Source organism: Arvicola amphibius, chromosome 8 (genome assembly GCF_903992535.2).
Source record: "Arvicola amphibius chromosome 8, mArvAmp1.2, whole genome shotgun sequence".
In the NCBI taxonomy this organism is placed as follows: Eukaryota; Metazoa; Chordata; class Mammalia; order Rodentia; family Cricetidae; genus Arvicola; species Arvicola amphibius.
Window position 1 is genome coordinate 105,942,152 of NC_052054.1, and position 19,862 is coordinate 105,962,013.

Below are 19,862 nucleotides of genomic sequence, written 5' to 3' on the forward strand. Positions count from 1 at the left end.
TCTGAACCCGTACCACTAAAACTGTCCCTGCAGCTCTAAAGCTTCATCCCGAGGGCAAGTGCTGGGGGAGGACAATGGCTAAGGCTGCACCGGGAGCTGGGCTGCCAAGCTCCCACGTCTGTACAATGAGCAGAGTCATGCCTTTCATTTCTCCTACGGATTTCTTCCTTCCCTGCTTCTTCACGCATGCTGTGCAGCCCTATTCAGTGTGCATTTCAGTGACTTTCTGCACAGCGAGAGCCGCACATCCAGCACTGCAGTCACGTGTTCTTCTTTTCTTCCAGGGTAAGGGATCAAACCCAGGCCTGTGCATTAGATATGTTTGGATAGACGTTTATCCAATAAAAAAAAGACTCATGTTCTTGAAGACTAACAACCACTGGGGAATAAGTCAGTCTCCACTGGGAGGGGTGACAGAACATTCTATTATTCTTGGAACAGGCTCCATTTATAGCTGTGACACTGTCCCTCTGTACTCTCAAAAATGTCCCCAGTGCATTGAATTAAGATAATGGTTGTACAACTATGTCCAGTTGCTAAAAATCAATGACTTTGACACTTATAATGGGTAAACTTTATAGTATATACAGCTATGCAACACGGTTGCTTAGAAAGAAGTCTTGATTTGAGTGGCAAATCCACTCCCAAATGACTCAAGGGTCTTTGCAAAGGAACACTTTTTTGAATATAGAGTTTTTTTCTTTTTTTCCTACCGAGACAGTTTCTTGGCTGATGATACCAATATAAGACCAGAGGGCAGGAAACATGGCTCAATGATTACACTTGTTTCTCTCCCAGAGGGTCTGAGTTCAGTTCCCAGCACCCACGTCAGCGGGCACCCTCCTGAAACTCCAGCTCCTGGCTATCTGATGCTTTCTTTTGGCCTCTGTAGACAGCTGTCTAACAAACACACACACACACACACTAAAATAAATACATCTTTCAAAAAATAAAATTAGACCATTGCCAAGTCTCAGAAACCCATGAAAGTCAACCCTTTCCAGTTCATGGCAAAGCCTCCACGGATGCTTAATTCACCTCACATACAAGTGCAGCAGATCCTCGACAGTTTGCTGGTCTGAGATACCCGAAGCCAGTGTTGTTGCTATAACCCCAAGGGTCCCCACTCACTTCAAAAGGATACATAGATGGTTAAAAGTTTTGGTGTGTTACTGGCTTTAAAAATTAAAGCTAAAAACTTTTCCAGCTTCACCTTTAATTCTGGAGTCCAAGAATCCTGAAGAAAGAAAACAAAAACAAAACATCAGCTCACTAAAAAAAGCTGTGGATGTGGGGTTAAATAGCCCTGTGAGTTACAGAAACCAAATGTGAAGCGGCCTGCCAGGGTTGGGAGAGCATGGAAAACAGGTTTCCTGATGTGTGACTGATTCATTCAAAAATAATTCAAGGATCCACAGCAGGGACAAATAACTTACAGATGACTGGAAAATTTCATGTGATTTAAATAAGCATGATAGGTAACTTTATTAGGCTGAATACCAAATGTAATTCAGTATAGTCTAGGCATGCATGCCGTGGTAAAGAAAGGGAGTCACTTCTAGACCTCGTCTACACAATATGAAAGAAGTGGTACCCGCCAAACTACCTCATGTCATGGTGAGCACTGTAATATAATTTTAGTTCAATCTGCCCTTGAAAATAAATTACTGCCAGTTGTAGTGGTGCACGCTTTTAATCCAAGCACTTGGGAAGCAGAGGCAGGCAGATCTCTGTGAGTACAAGGACAGCCTGGTCTACCGAGGGAGTTCCAGGACAGCCAAAGATCACAGAGAACCGGTCTCAAAAAGCCAAAAATTTAAAAATAAAAATAAAAGAAATAGAGGTTAAAATAAAGCCACGTAAAGATGGAAAACACACAGAGAATCTGGATACTGTATGTTATTATGCTCTCTTTAAGTTGTTTGAATGCTGAGGAAGGAGCAACAGCTACTAAAAGATATTTGTTTATAAATGCTGCTGAGTTAATCTAAGATAGGTATTTTGAAAATACCTTGACTTCAAAATTGAAGTCAAAAGATATGTTACTTTGGAGAAGATGTTTTGCTTTTGTTTCCACAGAAAATGAGATGCTATGGATTTATTCTGAGGTAAGAAAAATCATGTTTGATCAAGGAAGACCACTTGAGAAATCTCTGGTAGGAACAGATGGCCCAGATGTCTGAGTTCTACATCTAGAATAGATTCAAGATGCTGTCTAAGGTGATCAAGCCTCATAGGATACTCCAGTCAGGACTTGATCATAATTCTAAATTTTCTTTAGGTCCCCATAAGATTATGGGCACCCCCCAACCAGCAGGAAGTAGCCTAGAAAACTACGCCCACACTCCCCAAAAATGGACTATGGATATTTTTCTTTGTTTAGAATGTTATGGCTAATGGTCAGGAGAAAAGCTAAACAAAGGATATTAGATTCAGAGTTCTTGTTATTTAAAAATAAAAGAGGGGGAAGTGGTGCGGGACAATTGTCTGTATTTTGTCAATTATATTTTAAATAAATGCTGACTGGCCAGTAGCCAGGCAGGAAGTATAGGCGGGACAACCAGAGAGGAAGTAGAGGCGGGTCAATGAGAACAGGAGAATTCTGGGAAGAGGAAAGCTTATTCTGCAGTCCTGACCCAATCACAGAAGAAGCAAGATGTGACTGCCTTGCTGAATAAGATACCGAGCCATGTGGCTAGCATAGATGAGAATAATGGGCTAATATAAGTTATAAGAGTTAATAAGAAGCCTGAACTAATGGCCAATCAGTTTATAACTAAAAAAACAAATTCCACAAAAAAGCAGCTATTCCACTCAAATCATACCTACTCCCTTCTCAGATCGTCCCCACATCTTCCTCTCTCCAGGCCAGCACCCTTCCTTCAGCACCCTTCCCACATCCTCGCCATCAACCAATCTACTCCTTATGCCATCTGATATTTGGACACAACACTGACAGATAAGAAAAAAATTCCCTTGTTTTCAAAAGTTTTAAAATTCTCTGATGCAAGATTTAAAAAAAATGTAATGTATGCCATTATGGGTGTACTGTTCACCAAAAGTCATGTTGAAATCCTTGTCCCTGGTACCTTGGGATATGAAGCTGTTGGGGATGGGGCCATAGCAAACATCAGATGTATGCATACTGAATAGTGTGGACCCTTAATTCAGTGCCACTAAGTCTGAACAAAAAGAGAGCTAACACACAGAGGGAAGATGTCCAGACAGTATATACACAAGTCAACAACTATCTGGTCCATCACAAGCTGGAGGAAAAAGGAAGACTGATCCTTCTAGGGCTGAGAGCATGAGTACAGCAGCCCAGACGCGGTCTCAGGAACTGGATCCCTGTACACCTTGGAAAAGCAACAGTGCTTCACCATCTGAGAAATCTCAAGAAAAGGGAGATGAAATGGCCAATGTAATCAAGACATTTTGAGTTATTGTTTATATGTAATACATGCTAGTGTGGGTACATACGTGCTACAGTGTATGAATGGAGGTCAGAGGACAACTTATTTTGTTTAAGACAGGGTTTCTCTGTGTAACAGTCCTAGTTCTCCTGGAACTGACTTTGTAGACCAGGCTGGCCTCGAACTCACAGAGCGCTGCCTGCCTCTGCCTCCCGAGTGCTGGAATTAAAGACATGCCCCACCACTGTCCAGCCAGAGGATAACTTTTTGGGGTCAGTTCTCTCCTTCCACCTTGTTGACGCGGAATCTCTCCTGTTTCTGAAGCTCTGTGTATTCCAGGCTGGCTGACATGAGAGCTTCTGAGCAATTCTCCTGCCTCCACTCTTTTCTCACTATAGGAACACTGAGGTCAGACGGCAGCAACCCATTTGATTATTTTGTGGGTCCCAGGGATCAAAACCAAGTCGTCACATTGTGCAACAAGTACTTTTACCTGCAGAGACATCTCACCAGCCCAGTAAAAACATTAAATTTTGAAATTAGATTTATCCATTTTATTTTATGTATGAGGATTTTGCCTGCATGTATGTATTGCACCATGTGCTTGCCTTGTGCTTATGGAGATCAGAAGAAGGTATCGCATACCATGGAACCCACCATGTGCGTTCTGGGAATAGAACCTAAGAGTCCTCTGAAAAAACAATAAAATGTTCTTAACTACTGAGCCATTTCTCCAATTCCCCAATCAATTAAAAAAAATCAAAACAGGGACTGAGAATGTGGTTTAGGGGGAGGAGTACTTGTCTAGCATACTAAATACTAGCATGGTAAAACACTAAATTCGATTTTTTTAAAGATTTATTTATTATGTATACAACATTCTGCCTCCATGTATGCCCACACGCCAGAGGAGGGCACCAGATCTCATTACAGATGGTTGTGAGCCACCATGTGGTTGCTGGGAATTGAACTCGGGACCTCTGGAAGAGTAGCCAGTGCTCTTAATCACTGAACTATCTCTCCAGCCCAACTAAATTCGATTCTTAATACTAAATAAAACTGGGCATTGTGGTACAGGCCTGGAATCCCTGAGAAGTTAGAGGCAGGAAGATCAAAAGTCCAAGGTCATCTCAGTTATGTGCTGAGTTCGCGGACAGTCTAGGCTACTCTGAGACCTTATCTCTAAAAACCAAAAATAAGTATTTAACCTCCCCCCACACACAGTCAAGTTGTTCTGGTTTAAACAGGACTTTTCCACTCAATTCCTTCTCTGACAATGTTTTTGCAACCAACATAGATAGACTAGAATACAAACTCCCTATGCATGAATTCTTTATTTTTTCCTTGACTGTTCTTATTTCTACCGTTTTAGCTTTGAGAAGGACACTTTCTAAGTCTGACAAGCACTTGATCCCACACTTTCAAAGAGAAGTGTGAAAGGCAGGAAAAACTGGGCCAGCTCAGATGAAGTCCTCGCTCTATTTCTTCCTGGGCAGAACACAGGCTTTCAAGTGCACTCATGGATGCTGAGCTGTATTCCAGAACCGAACACTCGGATCCTTCAGAATCTTTGGTGAAACCCTAGTACACAGCAGGACTATTAAGGATGTGGGGGTTGGGTGGGCCCAGGGCTCACCTCCATGGTCCCCCCAACACTGGCCTCCTGCCCTCTCTCTCCCCTGCAGAGCCTGCAAACTTCGATTCTCCCCAGCCCCCCAGTGACTGAACCTAGGTGCTCTACAGGCTCAGCAAAGGGCTCCACCCTGAGTTACGGCCCCAGCTTGTCTTACTCTTGATTTTGAGATAATAGGATCTCATTAAATTGCCCAGATGGCCTTAAACTTCCTGCCTCAGTCTCCCTACTAGCTGGGATTACAGGTCTGTACCACCATGCTTGACCCTTCCATCTCTTTAAATCTCTACTAACTAGCTTCAGTCAGTTCCTGGCAAGAGCAAGCGCTTGCTCAGGAATTCTCCCTGAAAGAATCAGAGGCATCCTAAGTGTTTCCATAGAGGGTGTTCACTGACAGAGTGTGCAGCTCTGAGCACTACACAGAAACTGACCAGCTGGGCTGGTGAAGCACACTCCAAATTTTTTATTATTGATTTGTGAATGTCTATGTGGCTGTGTATGTTCCCAAGGGGGTAAGTAATGTGTTAACTCCCTGAAGCAGAGTTCCAGGCAGGTGTGAGCTTTCTGATATGGGTGCTGGGCCTCAAACGCAGGTCCTCTGCTCTTACCCACTGAGCCATTTCTCCAGTCCATGATGTATACTTTTAACCTCAGCACTAGCAAGACAGCTCTCTGTGAGGTCAAGGCCAGTCTATTCTACTACACAATGAGTTTTAAGGAACCAGGACATGACATAGTGAGAGTCTGTCTCAGGAAAAAAAATAAAAGGAGCTGAACATGGTGGCACATGCCTTTAATCCCAGGACTCAAGAGACAGAGACTAGGAGATCTCTGAGGTCTACAAGTTCCAGGGCAATCAGGGCTACTTAGAGAGACCCTGTCCTGTCTCAAAAAAAAAAAAAACCACAGAGAAATTTCTTTTTTATCTTGACACTGCAACACACATAATATGAAAAAAACAATGAAAACCTTGATAAAATGAGGTCCATTAAAAAAAAAAAAAAAACCTGAGTGACAGGAAAGGAACTGCAGAGTCCCCAGTGGAGTGAAAGTAAGAATCCTAAGAGCATAAACTTGAGATCCAGAGGCTCCACTGCTACGGCTCTTCACTCAGAGGCTAAGGGAAGGAACTGCAGCTGCGCTAAGCCTAGCACAGACGAAGGGCAAAAAACCTCACTCCAGGCCACAATGGTAAAATTTATCCCATATGTTCTTTATCATAATTTAAAAAATGGAGATAATGAGAAGAATCAGGGACACTTGATCAGCTACCCAGAGGAAACAATAAAGAGAATGGAAGAGAGGTAATAGATGAGGAAATATAAACTGGGATTTTTTTTTCTTTTTTTTTTTTTGGTTTTTTTTTTTTTTCGAGACAGGGTTTCTCTGCAGCTTTTTTAGAGCCTGTCCTGGAACTAGCTCTTGTAGACCAGGCTGGCCTCGAACTCACAGAGATCCGCCTGCCTCTGCCTTCCGAGTGCTGGGATTAAAGGCGTGTGCCACCACCGCCCGGCTGGGATTTTTTTTTCAGAACTCTTTCAACATATAAGGCAGGAAACCAAGGAGGCTCAATAAATGAAATTAGAAATTTGACCCAGGAAACACTAAAGTGAAATTATACAATCTCAAATCCACAGAGAAAAGATAGATCACTCTCACAGAGAGACAGGCAACTCCAAGGCAGCAGCAAGGGTGATAGGAGAGATGAGGTTTAGCTAGGTTTGAATAAAAGTGGATCATCTCTTCAAGACCTATAAAGTATAAACAGCACAACCAAAGGGCTAACATATGTTTTAAACATTGGTTTAAGTTAATAAGCTGTAGTGTTGATGACAACAACAAAATATCCTATTTTATGACAAAAGGAGAGTCTATTAAAACAAACTATCTGAACACTGTTTTAAAATACAATGTAATGTAGATATCTTCTTCCCTGCTCCTATATCTGCCCTTCCTCCATCTCTACCCTCCCATTCCCCCAAGTTCTCCCCAGTCTTTCCCTTCTCCCTTCTCTCTCCCCCTCCCCCCTTCCTCCACTCCCACCCCTATCCCCAACTTTTGCCCAGTAATCTTGTTTGCTTCCAATTTCCAGGAGGATCTATATATGTTTTTCTTTGGGTTCACCTTATTATTTGGCTTCTCTAGGCTTGTGAACTATAGGCTCAATGTCCTTTGTTTATGGCTAGAGTCCACTAATGAGTGAGTACATACCATATTCATCTTTTTGGGTCTGGGTTATCTTACTCAGGATAGCGTTTTCTATTTCCATCCATTTTCATGCAAAATTCAAGATGTCATTGATTTTTACTGCTGAGTAGTACTCTAAGTGTTTATATTCCACACTTTCTTTATCCAATCTTCCAATGAGGGGCATCTAGGTTGTTTCCAGGGGAGTCATTTTAGGGCTGGCAAGAGATTTGGCTCTAGATGGGATCCCAGGTTTTCATGGGGATGTCCCCAGCTAGGTCCTTGGGCAGCAGAGGAGAGGGTGCCTAAACGGTCCTTGCCCCACTATCACACTGATGATTATCTCGAATATCACCATAGAATCTTCACCCGGCGACGGATGGAGATAGAGACAGAGAGCCTCATCAGAGCAACAGACTAAGCTCTCAAGGTCCAGTTGAAGAGCAGAAGGAGGGAGAAGATGACCAAGAAAGTCAGGACTGCGAGGGGTTGGTCCACCCACTGAGACAGTGTGCCTGTTCTAATGGGAGCTCACCAAATTCAGCTGGACCGGGACTGAATGAGCATGTGATCAAACTGGACTCTCTGAATGTGGCTGAAAATGGGGGCTGTCTGAGAAGCCACTGATAAAGGCACTGGGACTTGTTTCTACTGCATGTACTGGCTTTTTGGGACCCAGTCTATTTGTCTATTTGGATGCACAACTTCCTAGGCCTGGATGTAGGGGGGGAGGGCCTTGGACTTCCCACAGGGCAGGGTTCCCTGCCCTCTCTCAAGGAGGGAGTGGGAGGGAGGAGGCTGAGTGGGGGAGCGGGAGAGGAATGGAAGGAGGGGAGGAAGTGTAAATTTTTGAATGGAAAAATAAATAAAATAAAATATAATGAAAGTGGTTGCCTGGCAGAGAGGTGGGGTAGAAGCATCTGCAAAGGCAGTTCTTAGGAGTGACTGATGAAAATTCTGTACTTGGATGGTGGTGGCAGGAGTTATACCTAGGAACATGTTAAAATCCACAGAACTGCAGCTGTCCAGAATCAGTTTTACTATATGATGTTTAAAACTGATCTGATGCGCGTGCACAGGTGTGTGTGTGTGTATAAAACCTACGCTTGTTTGCTTTGCCAGCTGCAAAGGGCATCATATGATGAGTCTTCTCTGGTGTCTGATGTGACTACTGAAGATTATGCCAGTATATGCTCGTGCAGATTACACATCCTTAGTACTTCTGAGACTTCAACCCAATTCCCTTCTACATGTCACTACTGATATCTAATTGGGCTCCTTCAAGGCCTTTTTATGTCCCTTACAGATTTACATATATGTGGAAGAACATACAACCACAGCTAGCACAAGATGGTTAAAAGTAAGTCAAACAGTACCCAACCATTTAATAGAATAATTATATAAATAAGGTCTATAATAAAATAATAATTATGAGGATAAAACTTAGGTCTTTCAAAGCATTGTTCAGAAACCACCGTTCAACAGTGTGGTCCAGGTTCTGACAAGTTCCCCAGGCAGCTGCTTACCTGAAAGAGTTCTTTAAATGAGGGGTGGACCATAGGATTAGGCACAAAAGGGAGGGCATAGAATGGAAGAAACTCCGTGGTCTGGCTCAAGGCGGCCCCTTTGGTTTCCAGGTAGGTTTTGAAATAAGAAATCTTTTCATCTAGCTCCTGCTTGTCCTAGAAGGAGAAGGACATGTGTTCAGGGTCTCTGGCTCAGTACTCAATCCTCCTGTTCACCCTGTCCACTCCATGAGGCCCCTAGGTTCCCGCCGTGCCACTAGCACTTCCCTGTCTGGCCTGACAAGGCACACTGCTCCAGGGTCTGACATCACTTTAGACAGGAATGCCAGAAGACCAATGTGTAGTTCACATGCTCCTTTACATCATAGCAACATCTTTTCACATCCTCAAAATGCTTCATGAACATGCTTTTCAATGTCAGAACTAATCTCACCGTGTTTATCATAATCTACTAATTCTCCCATTGTGAGATGTAGCCACCATTGCTTCCACTTTCCAGACATAGAAACATTTGTACACATTCCCATGTTGCCCTCAGAGAGGTTTCTAAAGGGGAATGACATATCTTTGTAGTTTCCTGAAACAGAAGGGCTCTCCTTCCCTTCATGAAGCTAAGGATTGACTGTGCCCACATCACTGTTCCACACACAACCCAACTCAAGGACTCACTCCTCTCTGGCTGCAGTGTGGACACTGAGGCTTACAGACCCCTCCTTCATATTCCTGTGAACAAACCTCACTCAACCTAGGCCATGAGGCCCTCTTCTGAGCACTGGATTTAGAAAAAAAATAACACTGACTTTCATATTACATCAAAACAAAAATATTTATAGACAGAAATAAGGTGGACTGAAACAGAACAAAACAATAACAAACAACAAAGAGGGTCTGCCCCTCCCCACAAGGGTCATACTTAGAGGAACTACTTCATGGTAGTGTGGAGCCACTCCCTCACCACTGAGCCCTCCACTGGTGTCCCTGACATTCCAATGAGTTCCCACAGGAACTCAGGTCAGTGTTACTATGAGTGATCAAATGTCAGCTCTGTGTTCTTTGCTGTTTCAATTATAACTGAAAGCTCATCTACCACAGGGGCTTGACAGACCAGCCCTCTGCCTCCCTTTCTCCATCTCCAGCCCATCTAGGAAAAGACAGCAGAAGTTAAATTCAAGCTACCCATGCACCTTCAATACTACTTCTCCATTACTTGCATTTAAATGTATGGTCTATGCCTTTTCTTAGATACACCAAGTTACTAAATAAAACAAACTTGTTTTGATGAGTCTCTTGAGAACCTGAGGTGTTTAGGAAAAAAATTGAACTGACCACATAAATTACCAAAATCTGCACATAAATTAGAAAATAAACTTCTGAGAATGTAGCCAAAGATTGTTTATCAGGACATAAGATGCAACATGAGAATCAGTGCTTCCTTGAAATCCATGACAGCCTGTTAGCTAACTCAGACTGAAACCCCAAATCAGCTTACCGGCCTGCCTCCAGAATACTTCAGAGGATAGATGGCGAAATGGATGTGAAGGTAGAACTCCAGCTTCTGGGCCAGAGAGTCAGTATCTCTGATGGAGCTGGGAACATGTCCCTCCCACAAATCGAAGAATAACTTCTGGTCTCCATCGTCAAATGCTGCCACCAGATCCTTCTGCAGAAACAACAAAACAAAAATCCTAGATGATGCTCATTCTTCCAACACCCCAAACTCTCACCACCTACCCACTACTAGATACCTACACACTCCTTCCCAGAGGCTCCTTTGGCTGCAGCCTCTGTGACCACTCCAAGCTTTTCAGCCATTGCAATACCCAGAGGAACTCTATAAAACACTAAAGCCTTGAAAACAGTTCTGAGGCCAGAGGATTCACAGGCATGAGTGCACTGAAGGCTCCCTGGGAGGAACAGTTCTTAGAGTGCTGCCTTACCCTGAGCTACTACCACCCATTCTAGTCAACCCACAACTTTTTTGTTTGTTTTTTGAGACAGGGTTTCTCTGTGTAGCCCTGGCTGTCCTGGAACTCACTCTGTACACCGGGCTGGTCTCAAACTCAGAAATCCGTCTGCCTCTGCCTCCAGAGTGCTGAGATTAAAGACCTACGCCACCACAGAGCAGCTGAAACCCAGAACTATTTAAAGCAAGCCCAATAAAGCATTTCTATCTCCTCCAAACAGGCAGCCTGTTAGCCACTGTAGTGCAGGCTGCCAGAACAAAGCACAGGTGGCCATGCACAGCCCCCATTAGAGTGGGGGACGTGGGCAGAGGCTCCTCGCTCTCTTGAGAACAAAGACTATAATGGTGCAGTGACTCTGCCCACAGATATGCTGCTGGGCTAGGCGCACCCCCACGATCCCCTCTTCTGAGTCTCCGGCATCCCTGCCAGGCACTCTGGAGGCTGAGAGCTCTCTGACTGTGGAAGAGGTATGCAGACTTCCCTGGTATTTTAAGGCTTAGAGTCATGAAGTTTCTTGCAATATGTCTTGGCAGACTCTACATATCAAATGGTCTATCTACACTTATTCTAGATCTGCATTTGCGAACCTGAAATTACAAACCTTTGCTATATCATAATCATCACATCTGTACCTGGAAATGGTCCTTGCTTTAAGATAAACTTTACACACAAAAAAATCCACTGTTACTATGGTCACAAATGAGCTTCTGTTAGCCAGGGTCACCAAGATGGGAATGCATGCATACCACCAATCACACTGCTGCTGGGACTAGGCCTAAGAACATCAGCTTAAGGCCATCAACCATCAGAAGATTTTGCTTAACCACTACTCCAGACAGTTTTATTGTTTGAGTTTCTAAAAAAAAAAAAATTTAATTACATCAATTTAGAGAGAATGTATGCATGTATGTGTATGTGTGTAATGTATGGGCGCACATGTCATAGTGTGTATGTGAAGGTCAAAAGACAACTGTTGGGGGCTGGCTCTCCTACCACATAGTCCTAGCAATAAAACTCAGGTTCTCAGGGTTGGGAGCAAGTGTGTTTGCCCACTAAGCCATCTTTCTAGCCCAGTTTTTTGCTAGATTCCCTCATCTTGACTTCCTGCCTCAGCCTCCCAAGTGCTGGGAATAGGCCATGCGCAACTATACTCCTCTTTGGCTCCGAGGATTTTTGTTTGGAATCAATCAGTGGGGCACTATGATAGAGTGGCATAAGTTGTAGTATAATAATATACAGTATCATCTACTAGTTACTGATTGGATAACCAAAAATGAAGACAAATAAACATTAAACACACACTAGGAAAGAACAAGTATTAGCAAAGATAGATGAAACGGGGACCTTCTACATTGCTGGAGGGATGTAGATTTATTTTATGTGTATAGGTATTTTGCCAACATGTATGTCTGTGCATCACGTGCAAGCCTGATACCTGCAGAAGCCAAAACAGGGTGTCATATCCCTTGGAACTGAAGTTACAGATGGTTATGAGCCACCATGTGGGTGCTGGGAATTAATCCTGGGTCCCCTGGAAGAGCAGTCAGTGCTCTCAACTGCTGAGCCATCTCTCCAGCCCCTGCTGTCTATTTGTGTTTTTGTTTGTTTTTGATAGCGACCATCCTAATGTGTTTAACGTATGATGCCTTCATGTTCTTGGTGCATTCCTCTGATAGCTTTAGCCTACTTTTACCTAGCTTTGAAGAACTTACAATTTTCAGACCGTCACAAGCCTCTTCCCAGAGCTAAAGACAGGGCATGGTCTCACCTGGATTACCAGTGACTTGGAGTCCTTCTTTAGTGATCCCCCTACAGTTTTAGATAATGGCTTTCCTTTTACTTTGCATTCTTTTGAAAATGTCTTCAAGGTGTCCTCAAATTCAGCAAAATCTAAATACTAGGACAGAGAACATAATTCAGGAACAACAACAACAAACAAAAACCCCAACAAATTCCAAATAATCCAATTAAATAGTCAAATGCCCTGAACATACATATCTCTAATGCAGACATATAAAAAGCCAACAGAAATATGCTCAGAACCACACCCACAAGAATGTCTACTATCAAAAAGTCAAGACCTGGGAACGGTGCAGCACGCGATGCTCTTGCAGAGAACCCAGGCTTAATTCCCAGCACCCACATCAGGAGGCTCACAACTTCCTGTGTAACTCCAGCTCCAGAGGATCAGATGCCCTCTTCAGGCTCCATGAGCACCTGCACTCGAATGTACACACATGTACACAGACACATAAATCATAAAATAAGTCTGCAAAAAGAGCTAGCAGGAAGTAGAGGGAGAGACCCTTCTATACTCTTATATACTATTAGTGGCAATGGAGACCAACACTGCTATAATGGAAAATAAATGGAGGGTCCTCGAAAGACTAAAACTAGGAAGGAAAGTACTTACAACATATTACGTATGTATATGTATGCAATTGTAAATAACAAATCACTCAACAAAAAGTCAGAACAACCCTATGATCCAGCGATCCCATTTTTGGGTACATATAGGAAGAAAATAAATACTTTTTTTTTTTTTTTTTTTTTTTTTTTTTTTTTTTTTGCCTTTCAAGACAGGGTTTCTCTGTAGCTTTGGAACCTGTCCTGGAACTCTGTAGACCAGGCTGGCCTCGAACTCACAGAGACCCACCTGCCTCTGCCTCCCGAGTGCTGGGATTTAATGCATGTGCCACCACCGCCCACCTAAAATCCATTTTTAAGAGTGCTATCTGCACATGTGTATTTCTGCAACATTATTCAAGACTGCCAAGACATGGGATGAACCTGAACCTGGTAAGACATGATGAACCATCAACATGGTAAGAAAATGTGGTGATACTAAAACAAAATATTACAGTCTGGGAAATCCTGTCACTGCTAACATGAATAACACTGGGGGGGGGGGATATATATTACATGGAATAGGTCAAGCACAAAAAGATAAATATTGAAATTATGTGCATGATCTAAACAGCCATGCTTACAGAAGCAGACAGCACAATGGCAGTTGCCAGGCACTGAGAAAATAGTTTGGTGAAGGGATAAATTTTAGTTATGTAGAATGAGTAAGGCCTGTGAACTAATATTCAACAAGGCAACTGCAAAGCACAAGCACATTTGCAGAGGTGATTTTAAGTGTTTTTTGTTTTGTTTTGTTTTTGTTTTTTGTTTTTTTAGTTGTACGAGACAGGGTTTCTCTGTGTAGCTTTGGAACCTGTCCTGGAACTTGCTCTGTAGACCAGGTTGGCCTTGAACTTACAAAGATCTGCCTGCCTCTGCCTCCTGAGTGCTGGGATTAAAGGCGTGCACCACCACTACCAGGCTGATTTTTGTGTTAAGGGCTCTTATCACAATCAGAGAAAGAAAAGAAGAAGAAAGGAAGAATGTAAGGAGAAACACAAGATGGAGGTACTTCATTAGTTCAATCGGGTGATTACCTCAGTACATCAATCCATACATATGTTGAAACGTAAGGCCATAAGCATACATCTTTTTGTCAACTACTCTTACAGAAAACAGGTGCCCACAGATTCCAGATAAAATCATCAGATTTCCTGGGGCTGGAACTACAGGTGGTTATGAGCCACCCTAGATGGGTTGTGGGAACCGAATCTGGATCCTCTGTAGGAGCTCCTAATCACTAAGCCGTCTCTCCAGCCCCATCAGTTTTATTATGAATAGAAATGAAAGTGCTGCCGGGCGGTGGTGGCGCACGCCTTTAATCCCAGCACTCGGGAGGCAGAGGCAGGCGGATCTCTGTGAGTTCGAGACCAGCCTGGTCTACAAGAGCTAGTTCCAGGACAGGCTCCAAAGCCACAGAGAAACCCTGTCTCGAAAAACCAAAAAAAAGAAAAAAGAAAAAAAGAAATGAAAGTGCTGCAGTCTGAAAAATGCAAAATGACTGGATGGTTTTTGGTTTGCTAGGATCCATTTGGAATAGAATTAGAAATAATGCTAACAGGAGAATAAAGCATTAAAATGGGAAATGTTAGCAGTGAGCCTCTTGCGCGGTGAGAACACTGCTCCAATACTGTTCGTCACACGTCCTTTCAGTCGGCATCAGTCACACCATGTTCCACCTTTCCTAAACTGTGGTTGGGTCCCCGGTCCTGTCCCTGGTCCTTGCAGTGCCAGCTACAGCAGTTACACACCATCACCTCGATGAACCAAACTGCCTATCCAAAGTGGACATCCGTCTTCCTCCACTGTCCCCTGAGGCACAGCTCACAGTCCACTCACAATGAACAGCATCCACATTTTCAGCTCCAAACCTAAGTCTGCCTGAACCCTACTCTACCCAAGCTTTCAGTGCAGCAAATCTACATGGCTCTAAGTCAAAGAAGAGAATCCCAGGTCTGTGGCACAGGCCTGTGATCCCTGCACTGGGGAGGCAGAGGCAGGAGGATAAGGATTTCAAGGCCATCCTAGGCTACATGAGACCCAATCAAACACAACACACACTCAAGAATGAGTGAATGAAGTGGAAAATCATGTAATGATTAAAAGATAAAAGATTACAAAGTAGAAAGAATTTGTTGCAGCTTACTATTTATCTGTATATTCATTTACTCATTTGTTTTGATAACTGGGTCTCTGTATAAAGTCCAGACTGACCTGCTTGAAGCCTCCCAAGCACCTGGATTACATGAATAAGCCTGCTATATTTTAAGGATTTATTTATTTTTATGACATGTGCACAGGTAGCTTGTCTGCAAGTATATCTGAGTGCCACATGCATGCAGCACCCACAAAGCCAGAAGACAGCAAAGTCTTTGAAACTGCAATTATAGATGGCTGTTAGCCATATGTGGGGGCCGGGAACCAAACCTGGGTCTTCTGGAAGAGCAGTCAATACTTTCAACCACCAAGTCATTCTTGCTACATTTTAGTTTTGTTTTTAAAGCTTTATTCATTTTTATTTTTATGTGTATAGATGTTTTAGTCTATAGGTATATCTGTGTACCATATCCATGTCTGCTATCCACAGAAGCCAGAAGAGGGTGGTTGTAAATCATCATACAGATGCTGAGAATCAAAACTAGGTCTTCTGGAAAAGCAGCCAGTGATCTTAATCTTTGAGCCATCTCTCTGGTCCTACTACATTCTAAAATACATGTTTTGGTGACTTGAGTTCCAACCCCAGTACCTACAAAGGGTAGCTCACAAATGCCTGCAACTCCAGCTCCAGGGATCCAATGCCCCACCGTGGTCTCCATCAGCCGCCACACACAATCCAGACACTCACACAGACATAAACACGCAAATAGTCTTTTTTTTTTTTTTTTTTTTTAAGAAAAAAGCCTTTCTGTGACTTGTGGTTCATATAACTACCTCTTTCACCAGTCCAAGTAATTCAGATTCATGGGCCAGGATATCTCCCATAGTGAATTGTTACTAGCAATTCTCACAGCAGAAATCTCTACAAGACAAAAACATAAGACAAAGGTTAATTTCCTTTAATAAAGATTAATTAAGGTGGTTAAAGGTTAATAACCACCTGAGAAATCACAAATGGGCAGCTGTGGTGGGCAGAATACAGGGCCCCAAAGACAGGCACATAGTAATCCCCAGAACCTGTAATTGCAGGACAACTGGAGGCCACATGACTAGGGAGATTTAAGGATGCAGATGGCATTAAGATAATCAGCTGTCCTTCAATCAGAGATAAGCCTGGATTATCAGAGGAAGGGGGGCAGGAAGGCCAGTGTCAGAGGGACAAGATGCAGAAAGATGGTCCTATCACTGAAGGCTTTGTAGACAGAGAAATGACCATGTCAAGGAGGAAAGGCAGGAACTGGGAAGCAAGGCACGCTGTCCTCTACGTTGCCCTGAAAGAAATAAGCCGAGTCCCCTTAGGAGAGGTCTAATCAAGTGCTTTGTGTGGCTATGCACAGGAATGTTCATTGCAGGCTCCTCATCTCAGAACTTCGGGACACTCAGCCTGCACTACTTCAGGTCACCACGTTCATGGGGATTCCTCAGAGCAATGGTAGAAATCCTGAGTGCTGAGCTATGGTTCTACTGGTAGAGTGCTTAACTAGAAGGCATAGAGCCCTGTCACACCTCATAAACCGGGGTGATGGCACACTTCTGTAATCCTAGCGCTTGGGAAGGGAAGTGTACGGCACACATTCCTGTCATCCCAGCACGTGGCAGGTGTGTCTGGGATCCTCCAGATGAAGGCAGACTCCTTAGGCCCATCTCTCTAAGCATTTTGTAGGTTTTCACTGATCTGCTGACTTGAACCACACTGGCTGTCAGTTTCAGCACATATGGAAACTCAGTGATGCCCACAGTATGTCCTGCCCTCAAGGACCTGCATGAACACAATTCCATCTGTTTTGAGGCTCTTCCTGCAAACATCTACATCTTGCTTGGTCTTCACTTAAAGGTGCCCATCCAGAGAGACCTGCCAAACCACCCATCTATGTAGCCCAGCACTCCCAAGTACTGCAGCTTCCCAGAGCAATTCCCACTGGCTGACTTCAAAACCCTGTCATTGATGCAGCGGCATCAGAATCCCCTTCAATAACTCAAAGCAAGCATCGTGTGTGGCCCTACGCCTTTGATGCCTGTTAGACAACCAGGTCCTGACAGGTCTGGAGCTGAACGGAAAGAGACTCGGAGAAGAAAACGAAAACAAGAGCTGAGGTCACTGTCTCATTAGAAACAGGGCAACAGTTTGAAGATTAGGGAAGGTAGGAACCACACTGACTAAGGCAACATGACAGGGTACCAAGAATTCTGAGATCACTGAAGCTATATGGACTACTAAACCTAAGATAGCACCAGTCTGCGGTACCATTGCTTTCTCCAGGCACCTGTAACTGTCTGTGCTCAGTTACCAGGTGAGGCCTTCCTAGAAGAAAGAAGAGAGAAGTGGAACACACAAGTTAAGCTAGGTTAGGGTCGGGGAGGCAAGGGCAGCAAGGGTGCTGCACAGTGAGGTAACACTGTCAACGTGCTGCAAAAGCAGGCACATTCCAGCCAAATGGTGGTGGTGCACACCTTTACTCCCAGCACTTGGGAGGCAGGGGCAGGGGGATCTCTGTGAGTTCAAGGCCAGCCTGGTCTACAAAGAGAGTTTCAGGACAGCCAGAGCTACACTGAGAAACCCTGTCTTGAAAAGCCAAAAATGGGGTGTGTGTGTGTGTGTGTGTGTGTGTGTGTGTGTGACATTCCAGCAATTTGGAAGGCAGGGGTCTGAGTGGGAGAGAAGGTGTTATTGCACTTTTAGGCATGACATGGTAACAAGATGCTTACCACCACTGAGCACATGGGTGCGGAGGATGGAGGAAAACATGCTGAAGATAGGAATAAGGAAAACGGGCAGGTCAAGATGTTGAAATTTCCGAGACAAGTACAGAGGTAAAGAGGGAAACTCCTATAGGAAAACAAGCTGTCAGGGGTTGGAGAATTGGCCGCTCCTCTGGAGGACCTGGGTTTAATTCCCAGCACCCACTGACAGGTCATAACTGTCTATAACTCCAGTTTCAAGGGAATCCATGACAACAGGCATGCACATGGTGCACATATATATGCAAGCAGGCAAAAATACTCATACACATAAAATAAATAAACCTTTTTTAAAAAAAGAAAGCAGGCAGACTGAACACTCTGTGTGGTGACAGAGACTCATCTTTAATCTCAGTACTAGGGAGGCAGAGGCAGGTGAATCTCTGAATTTGAGGTCAGCCTGATCTACAGAGCGAGTTCCAGGACAGCCAGAGCTATACAGAAAAACCTTGTCTTGAAAAACCAAATAAATAAAATTAGTTAAGTTAAAAAGCGGACTGAGCAAGCCATAGGGAGCAAGACAAGAAGCAGCACCCCTCCACGACCTCAGCATTGGCTCCTCCCTCCACTCCACGACCTCAGCATTGGCTCCTCCCTCCAGGTCATGCGCTGCATGAGTTCCTACCCTGACTGATGAACAGAGTTGAGGAACTGTAAGCAAAACAAACCCTTTCCTCCCCGTGTTGCTTTTGGTCATGCTGTTTCATCACAGCAATAGAAACTCTAGCTAGGACGGTGCCTCACCTCATGAGCAAATTCCCATTCCCCTCTGAAAGGCAACGAAGCTAGAATTAAATCTAGGCTGATACTGCAGGAGAATATGCAGAAGTTGGTTCCCTCCTTCCAACATGTGGGTCCTAGGGTTCCAACCCTGGTCATCAGGCTTGGTCAGCAAGTGCCTACCTCTTGTGAGTTCAAGGTCACCCGTTTGAGAACTCTTTTTGTTGGATGGAGGTTCCACCTTCTTAGCTCCTTAGCTTAGTTAATTTAGGCCAGACTACTTCTGGGCGAAGGATCTACTTTGTGGAAAAAGAAAGGGGCTATCCATCGTGTTTTGGTATGCGGGGACTACTTCTGCATTTCTATCTGTGAGAGAGATTTAGGCCTACATCTGGCGGAATACGAAGATGAATTTATATTGTAAGTACCATGCTTCTACTTAGATTCAGTAAAGTCAGAGAATGAACTGGGAGGAAAATCTACTCATGAAAACTATGGGGAGAGAGGGAATTAAACGCCCCAAGCCATAGGATAGTACTGCCAATGCTCGCTAGACGACCTGGGGCCACTCCAAGTCCACAACACCGCAGCAGAGCGAGGGGTTCCTGGGGGAAGCAATAAACGTTTAGGATGCTCAGGCGGCTGCCTCAGGCCCCGGCCATGTAGGAGCCAGGACTGACACGGCTAGCCACCCACGCGGGGTTCCCAGGCCTGTGCCACGGGGCCCAGCCGCTTCGAGGGCCGCACTTACCAGCTACAGGGTTGCGCTCTCTCTCCTCCGGACTGCCAGCTCTCCCGCCGTCACCCCGGCAACGGCCACCGCGGGGTCACGTGAGGCGAAGCGGGCAATCGCGCAGGGCGAAGCCGGCGCGGAGCATTCTGGGAGTGGGGGCAGCCGCGTAAGCCGTACGCAGCGGAAGTGAGTGAGCTTTAAGTCGCGTGGCGTTTGGGGTTCTTTAGCTGAGTCTGGATGTTTAATTAAGGTCGGAGCATCACACTTCCACCTACGACAGAATCTCCCAGAGGCTATTAGTGTCACTTTTGTATTTTTGTGTGAATTTAGGTTTGTAAACAAACAAGCAAAAGACGGAGACTGGCGAGATGGTTTAGATGCTAA

General features: G+C 44.3%; 1 protein-coding gene across 1 annotated transcript in view; it reads right to left on the minus strand.

Annotated features, from left to right (window-relative positions):
- The window catches only part of Armc9 (armadillo repeat containing 9), a 128,799-nt gene extending 109,254 nt beyond the window's left edge, over nt 1-19,545 (minus strand). Inside the window, exons 1-6 of the mRNA XM_038339038.1 lie at nt 19,497-19,545; nt 16,061-16,148; nt 12,492-12,620; nt 10,249-10,419; nt 8,760-8,915; nt 1,145-1,237 (exon numbers count right to left, since the gene is read on the minus strand). Coding sequence (XP_038194966.1) covers nt 1,145-1,237; nt 8,760-8,915; nt 10,249-10,419; nt 12,492-12,620; nt 16,061-16,111 — 600 coding nt within the window. The 5' untranslated portion in view covers nt 16,112-16,148; nt 19,497-19,545. The remainder of the gene's footprint in view (nt 1-1,144; nt 1,238-8,759; nt 8,916-10,248; nt 10,420-12,491; nt 12,621-16,060; nt 16,149-19,496) is intronic.
- Nucleotides 19,546-19,862: the final 317 nt, after the last annotated feature.